Below are 8,064 nucleotides of genomic sequence, written 5' to 3'. Positions count from 1 at the left end.
ACACACGTCTTGAGGAGTCCAGGGCTAAACATCAGGGGGAGCTGCATTATATTATAGGCTGATAGTGCAGTATATGTATTATAGATTTATAGTCAGATACCACAGGACAGCTACACACGTCTTGAGGAGTCCAGGCCTGACCACCAGGGGGAGCTGCACTGAATTATCGTCTGATAGTGTATTATAGATATATAGCCAGATACGACTGGACACCTTCACAGGTCTTGTAGAGTCCAGATCTGACCACCAGGGGGAGCTGCACTACCGTATATTGTAGGTTGACAGTGTATTATAAGCATTATAGATATATTGTCAGATACCACACAGCATTTTTGATTGAACCCTGGAAACGGGTCTCCTTAGAGTAGCAGAGTACAGATAGGCCAGTCCTCTTGGAATGATCACGTGACAGTAACTGACACACCTATTGGGCATTTTCTGATAGGAACCCTGTGGAATGTCTGCGATCGTCAGAGCACATCAATGCAAAGTAAGAAAGATGAAATAATGTTACCAGAATCCGAGGTATGTGTTGTGCTGAACTGAGGGGACTGACTTCTAATGAAATGTGCAATTTTACTCTGAGGGACTCTGATGCTGAGATCTCTGCAGTTGCGAGTTCCCGGTTCTGCACAACTGCTGTGACCATGACAATAAGCTCCCTCCTCTGTGATCAATTATATATTGTGAAGAATGAATGAACAGACCCGGATATGGGTGGAAACGCCCACATTTCCCAGATGGGCACAAACTGCTCTAGGACGTAGAAACAGTCAAATGATTCTGACTTGTATGCAAATATAATGCAAATTTTATGCAGCATGGAATTGGGCCAATCAGATTTACTTCCTGTTGACTTTGAACAGCTTAATTCCAAACTGCATGCGATTTGCATTAAATCCACATTCAAGCTGAAATTACCGGCATCTCGTTGGCCAAATATCAGCACTGAGGTCCCCTAACGATATGGAGGCCCGCGAACAGAGCAGGATTATCCACCAGGCAACCTAGGGAGGTGATTGGGGCCTAGCGGGTGTCTAGGGGCCTACCTGCAGCCTTCTGTGACCTCTCTCCACTTCAGATTACCAAAATGACCACCAGGGGGACTTCAAATCTACTACCTTGCCTAGAGCTCCATTAAAGAAAACCTGTAACTAAAAAAACCTCCCCTGGGGGGTACTCACCTCGGGTGGGGGAAGCCTCCGGATCCGATCGAGGCTTCCCCTGTCCTCCTGTGTCCCACGCCGGTCTCGCTGTGCCCCTCCCTACAGCGGGGATGTAGATATTTACCTTCCCGGCTCCAGCGCAGGATCGGCTCTCCGCTCGGAGATAGGCGGAAGTAGCCAATCGCTGTCGGCCTGCTCTACTGCCCAGGCGCAAATCTCCTGCGTAGTAGAGAGGACCAGACAGAGATCGGCTATTTCCGCCCATCTCTGTGCTGAGAGCCGCAACAGCGCACCCGCTGGAGCCAGGGAAGGTAAATATATCAGCGCTTGTCAGGCTTGTCTAGCCAGGATTGCGGGACACTTCGGGGAAGCAGCGCTGGACTGCCTGCAGCTACAGGGGAGGGGGAAGCCTCATTGGGACCCTGCGGCTTCCCCCTCCCGAGGTGAGTACCCCCCAGGAGAACTTTTTTTGTTACAGTCTATTTAAATCTTAGTCCATCTATGCCCGCGAAGGACTCATCTCACCAGACTCCGCCTATCATAGAACCCTTCTTAAATAAAGGGGGTTGTCTCTATAATGTAACCCATTTTTATTTTATTTTTCTTACCTGGTCTGGGTGCCTTTGCACCCCCCTTTATAAATAAATATTAAAAGTAAATAAAGGGATGAACATCCAGCTGTAACAATAGATTTATAGATCAGTATACAAAATCCACAGCAGTCCACATTACTGAGAAAAGACAAAAAAATACTGCAGTCCTTTATACACAATGGTCCCAGAGGACGTTCCCTCTGCTCTGTGTAGCTTTCTCGTGTCCTGCCACAGCTCAGAGCTTCCGCCTTCTCTTCCCAGAGTCCTCTCTGCCTTGTCTGCCTTTGGCTTCCTTTCTGCCTTGTCTGCCTTTGGCTTCCTTTCTGCCTTGTCTGCCTTTGGCTTCCTTTCTGTCTTGGCTGCTTTTTGATTGGCTGAGTTCCATCTCTGGCTTCCTGACCTTGGCGTGCTGCTGGAAGACGTCGTGTGTGATTGGCTCGATGATGTGTCCCGTCTTGGTGATCACCCGCGGAGCGGTAAGCTTCTGGACGGCCCTCTCAGTGTTCCATGTGTGGCCCACCGGGGCGCGGATGCTGCTCTCAAAGTGCGTTCGGCTGTTAAACGGGAACGGGAGCTCCTTGACCTGCGGGAGAGAAAGACGTGGCGGCGTGAGTCTCTGAAGTGACGTAAAGCCCACAAATGTTTAACAAACTCTGCGCCCCTCTCTCTCACAGACTATACTGAGGGCTGGACCCCTACATTTCCCCATTTATTTCCACAAGAGCATTGAAGTTCCAGCAGTAACTTAGAGTGAGGTGAAACTCCATATGAACTAAAAAAATGTTTTTGAAATTCATCCAATAAGGAATTATCTAGCATACCTATCTTGTTGTTTAAGTGTTCACGGTCAGATTTAGGAGAGATGTGATATAAAAAAGTAACATTTCTTCTGATTTCCATCTTTACTGTTGCTCTGTGACGCCAAAAGTGGCCTCACTTCTGCCCTTTTCTTTTTTTTTTTTCAACCCAGCTCAGTGTTTTTCCCTCCCTGCCGCCTCAGCTTACTGTCCGTGCCACAGCAAACTGTGGAGGATTCAATTACTTTCTGGTCATAGTGTTCCCATCGTATCTGAAATAGGAAGCTTTCTGTTAATTGCAGGCGGAGATAAGCTTGTTGTTACTTTAGCTACTAAAATGTGCAGAAACTGCAGAATTTCTGCAGTTAGGCAAAGGCACCCACACCAGGTAAAAAATACAAATGGGGTACATTATAGAGACCTATTTTATTAAAAAAAAAAAAAAAAAAAAAAGGGGGGGGGGGGGGGGTAGGGGGGTTACATATATTTTTGGAGCACTATTTTGGGGGAATTTCTTTGCTTTTGGATGTTACAACCCCCTTTAAGGATTCCCAATATTGATCGAGGCGGACTCCCCCACTTTGATCAATCAATCTTGGTCAGATCTCCCTCCTCACCCACCTGATGTGCGGAGGCCATGATGTTCCTCTTCTCATTGATTATGACGTTAGGGAGACGCTGGTCCTTTCTGGGTGCCGCCGGAGGAGCTTTTATGATAAACCTGTGCAGGGTGAATAACAGAAACTTTACTAGGCTAATAGGAATTTCCTGAAAAGAAATGAGGGTGATTTGTGCGTCCCTCTCTCCAATACATCATCGTGTGTCTCTCTCTCTCCAATACATCATTGTGTGTCTCTCCAATACAGCATCGTGTGTCTCTCTCTCCAATACATCATCGTGTGTCTCTCTCTCCAATACATCATCGTGTGTCTCTCTCTCCAATACAGCATCGTGTGTCTCTCTCTCCAATACATCATCGTGTGTCTCTCTCTCCAATACATCATCGTGTGTCTCTCTCTCCAATACATCATCGTGTGTCTCTCTCTCCAATACATCATCGTGTGTCTCTCTCCAATACATCAGGCATCACACTCTAATTGGAGCATATTAAAGCGGATCAGAGATAAACGTTTACTCATTGCTTAATTGTGTTCCTTTCATATAGTTTGTAGGGCATTCCTATAATACTGTAATTCCCTATAAACTAAACAAGCCTCGCCCACAGCTTCTTCAGAAAGCCTTGGCACTCTCAGCCTTAGTAGCAAGGGCTTATGGGAGCTCAGTCTGGGCAGAAGGAGGTATTACTAGCCAGAGATTTCAGAGGCAGAGGGGAGGAGGGAGGAGGAGGTTTCACAGGCTAAGGGCTGGAGATGCAGAGCAGCTTGCCTGTGTGTAATGATCACAAACCGAACATGGCTGCCCTCATTGTATCACAGGAATAAATAATTATAAACTTTTTCTGTTTGCAGCTAGATTTGCTGAGTAAACTATCTAAACTTTAGATAAGATATGTAGACAAGTTAATTGTTATAGTTAGTTTTTCATCTCGGATCCGCTTTAAGGCTCTGACCCTCTGCTGACCCGGCCTCCGCCACCAACAAACCTGGTGAAGTATAATATTGAGGAAGGCACATACTCGCCTCTCTGGCCACAGAAAGTGGTCAGTCTATTCATTGTCATGTGGCCAAGCTGCCATTCAACAGCTTATTAATATTTTCATACTAAAGAGAAACAATATGCAATTCTAAACAATTTAGTCAGTGTTTGCCCATTGTAAAAACTTTTCTCTCCCCGATTTACATTCTGACATTTATCACATCTTTTGTCCTGGCAGGCAATCACTGCCGTATGTTAGTTTACTCAGAGTTCTAAAGCCAGTGGAAAAGATATCTGGTCTCCCAGAATACTTGGGTGGGGTGTGTGTGTGTGTGTGTGTGTGTGTGTGTGTGTGTGTGTGTGTGTGTGTGTGTGTGTGTGTGTGTGTGTGTGTGTGTGTGTGTGTGGCAATTCTGCATAATAGCCTAGGCTATGCCTCAGGGGAAGGGTGGAGCTACATACCAATTTACAGCAATCTATAGATATAGGAAGTTGTAGTTTTAAAACCACACTCTGTCTTTTAAACTATACAACAAAGCAGACATAATGACTTCTTGAACTTTCCTGCAGTGAAACCTTATCATGCTGTCTCTCATTGTTTTTTGGGGGGGCTTCAAGTGCTTCAGAAAACAGGACTGGATTGGACATAGTGGGTCCAATAGATCAGAGAAGTTCTTTTGCATAGATGATAACTGAAGTATTTTTTTTTTTTAAACTCCCTGTACGGGAAACAATATGAGAATCTTTTCTTTGCTACTAATGTTCTGTTTCTTTGCTGTTTATTTTCACTTCAGGTTTTCTTTAAAGTGGTCTGAAAGCCAGAATTTCTAACTCTAAAATATTCCTTACAGCTTTAAAGCTATTATCCCAGAAAAAATCTAGCAGAACATCACTGAAATGGTTAAACAAAGCACTTTGTCCTGCTATTCAGCTTCAAATCCGCATCCAACCTGGAGATGACAGTATCTTTGTTACTTGTTAAATACAAATATATCAACACTGGAATGTAAACAAACACTCTCTAAGAAACTGTCTCTGCTTCCGGCACACACAGTGTTCAGAATAGCACGTTAGAGCATTTTAATATATAATAAAAATCAGTTATAATACAAAAAGAATAAATTGCAATGGCAGCTTTCAGGGTATGGTAAACTACACTTTGGAAACGTGTAATTTGTAGTCAGACAATATCACTTGTGCACTAAAGCAAATATGATAACTGTAGGAGTAATAGAAAGTAGGAAAACACATTTTTATTGAATGTTATGTCGGAGTTTCAGACCACTTTAATTTCTGCCGTGCTGGTTTACTGTCTCTGGAAAAATTACTCTGGATGAGAACCATTTGCTCCTTTTATAAACATATCAGAACCCCAATAAGTTCCCAATGAAAGTCTGACTTGTGAAGTGTCGCTGTGCTGACTGGCATGGCGTGGTGTGGCATAGAGACCAGATCACAGAGGAAAGGTTGCATCGGTGAACTGGCAGATTTCTTCAAACTGAAAACCCTCCATGTAACAGCGTCAGTGTTCTCTAGAGACGGACGATGAGATGTAAATAACTGTATGCAGTTTGAAAATAGGCCAATAAAAAAAAAAACTTCCTTTCAATCTTGATTGGCTCATTTTCAAGCTGCATGCAATTGCAGTGTTCTCCCCAGGCTCTTTTAGCCAGGTGCTCCACCCAGCTAGTTTTGTTGACCACCCGGCTCACCTCCTCCTATGCTGTAAGCAGAGTTGCTCACAGAAGTAAAGGCCCTGCATTCTCATCTCGCTACTATTTCATGCCACCCGGCTGGAAAACATTTCTGGGGAGAACACTGAATTGGAATGCAAGCCTGAATTATTTGCTCCTAGTTGGCTATTACTAGCGTTTTGTTTTCCACTATCGGCGTTGGGTAGGAAGTGGCGCAGAAACCAGATGACGCAGGGTTTTTTTTTATACTATATATATATATATATATATATATATATATATATATATATATATATATATATATATATATATATATATATATATATATATATATATATATATATATATATATATATACTCCTTCTTAACCAATTAGCAGCTCCAATAAAGTTATATCTCGTTCGAGATAAGTGCGCTGCTTTTGATTGCGGTCGGCAGAACTCGTTGTGCTGTAATCATCTTGGAATGCTTTGATCTCTCCATGCTAACATAAAATACAGAAACTGAAAGCAGACGTCCTCTATTATTGTCTCACACTGCCCCCTAGTGACATGTGGCCATAAATACATATTACAGCGGTAATAATTAGAAGCTAGAAAATCTAAAAAAAGAAATAAAAAAAAAAAAGTGCTAAAATAAATTGCCAGCCTCTAAATAAATTGGCTGCTAAATGGCTAACAATACTATAAATGATGAGGATTAAGGCTGCTTTTACATGAAGACGTTACAGGCGCACGTTACGCAGCCCCACCGCACAGTAATGAAAAATCAATGGGCTGTTCACAGTGCCCACATTGCGTTACATTGTAACGCAGCACATCCGTTGAGAGTGCTTCATGCTGTGCGTTCTACTCGGCTAAGCCGCGTTAGACTGTTTGCACATGCTCAGTAGTGTTGGGGAGGAGTGGAGAGCGGCCAGGCACATAGCTAATTAATATTCACTGCACGGTGCAGTGTTAACTTCCTGGAGCGGCCACTCTGTGTGGCGATTGGCCGGGCGGGACCACGTGATGCCGCATGCGTCCAAGAGTACGCATCACGGACGCCAGAGTGAGCTGCACAACGCGGCTCACTCCGACGTCCACACCAGAGAGCACCAGGCGTTGCGTTAGGGGCACGTTACGTGCCCTATAACGTCCCCTAAAAGCAACGTCCTGGTGTGTAACTAGCCTAATACTATAAATGATAAGGATTAATACTACGGTATAGCAGCACAAGCCTTGTTCGCCCACAAAACAAGACAATATTTTGGATTTCTGCTTACTAAGTTATTGCACGTTGTAGGAAGAATTGTCCCTAAGTTATGTGGATAACAACGTCCCTCTAAAAAGGAACTTGTATAGCAATAAGAATATAAATAATGACTAAAAATAACAGCAATAATAAATAAGCTATAGAAGTCTCAAAGGAAATACGGAAATAAATCACACCGGTTCCCTCTCTGGTGCAATGGAAAAACAATAGAACTATCATTTTCCTTCGCCCTTGTCGTCAGCTGTTTCTCTAAACTCACCTCTGCTTAATTAATAAACAGAAAAATAAAATTATCACTGGCTGAACCTCCCGGGAGGCTGCGGAAAACGAGCGATTCGCTTCCGCTGGGAGTTACTCGCTAACTGGAGCACGGAAACCGCCCAGCTAAGCAAACTGCATCGGGGACGCTCGCTGAAGTACACCAAAGTTATTTTCAAAGCAAAAAAATAGAATTAGAAAAACGCAAAAACACAAGCGTTAGCAGCTACAGCGGTCCCAAAAGTCTTTTCAAGAACAAGCAATATTTATATTAATATCTCCTCCTGATTGCTGCGCTTGGGAAAACGCCGGTGACACAACACGCCGCAGATACCGCCATCGTCTCCGGAGAGAAAATAAAAACCTGAAATAGAAATTTAAAAAGAAGTACACGTTACCAGGAGATCGCCTGGTGTTTTGCGGTTCAATAGCGCGCTTCATCAAGCAGCAACGGCGTCTGATTTCAACAAGACGCGGCTCCCCGTCAATTCCTCCGGGTGCGCAAGTATATTTTATAAGCGCAATAACATTAACGAGGGTCCGTAAGGAATCTTTTTTTTTTCTTAAAATGCAAAACTGCTTGACAACAATTAGAGAAGGCAAGCAACCTTATAAAGGCTTTCGCTGGGGAGAAATGTTCCGATTTAACAAGATTCACTTTAAGAGCAGATACTATTTACTTGTAATTTTAATTATTTCCAAGGAG

At 43.6% G+C, this 8,064-nt stretch overlaps 1 protein-coding gene across 2 annotated transcripts in view; it reads right to left on the bottom strand.

Moving 5' to 3' along the window:
- Nucleotides 1-1,841: 1,841 nt before the first annotated feature.
- Nucleotides 1,842-8,064, bottom strand: part of UTP14A (UTP14A small subunit processome component) — a 57,144-nt gene continuing 50,921 nt past the window's right edge. For both annotated transcript variants that reach the window (XM_068249994.1, XM_068249996.1), the window contains exons 14-15: nt 3,178-3,277; nt 1,842-2,342 (exon numbers count right to left, since the gene is read on the bottom strand). In XM_068249994.1, coding sequence (XP_068106095.1) covers nt 1,995-2,342; nt 3,178-3,277 — 448 coding nt within the window. In that variant the 3' untranslated portion in view covers nt 1,842-1,994. The remainder of the gene's footprint in view (nt 2,343-3,177; nt 3,278-8,064) is intronic.

Source organism: Hyperolius riggenbachi, chromosome 8 (assembly GCF_040937935.1).
Source record: "Hyperolius riggenbachi isolate aHypRig1 chromosome 8, aHypRig1.pri, whole genome shotgun sequence".
Taxonomy (NCBI): domain Eukaryota; kingdom Metazoa; phylum Chordata; class Amphibia; order Anura; family Hyperoliidae; genus Hyperolius; species Hyperolius riggenbachi.
This window is presented reverse-complemented; position numbering and strand designations above follow the sequence as displayed.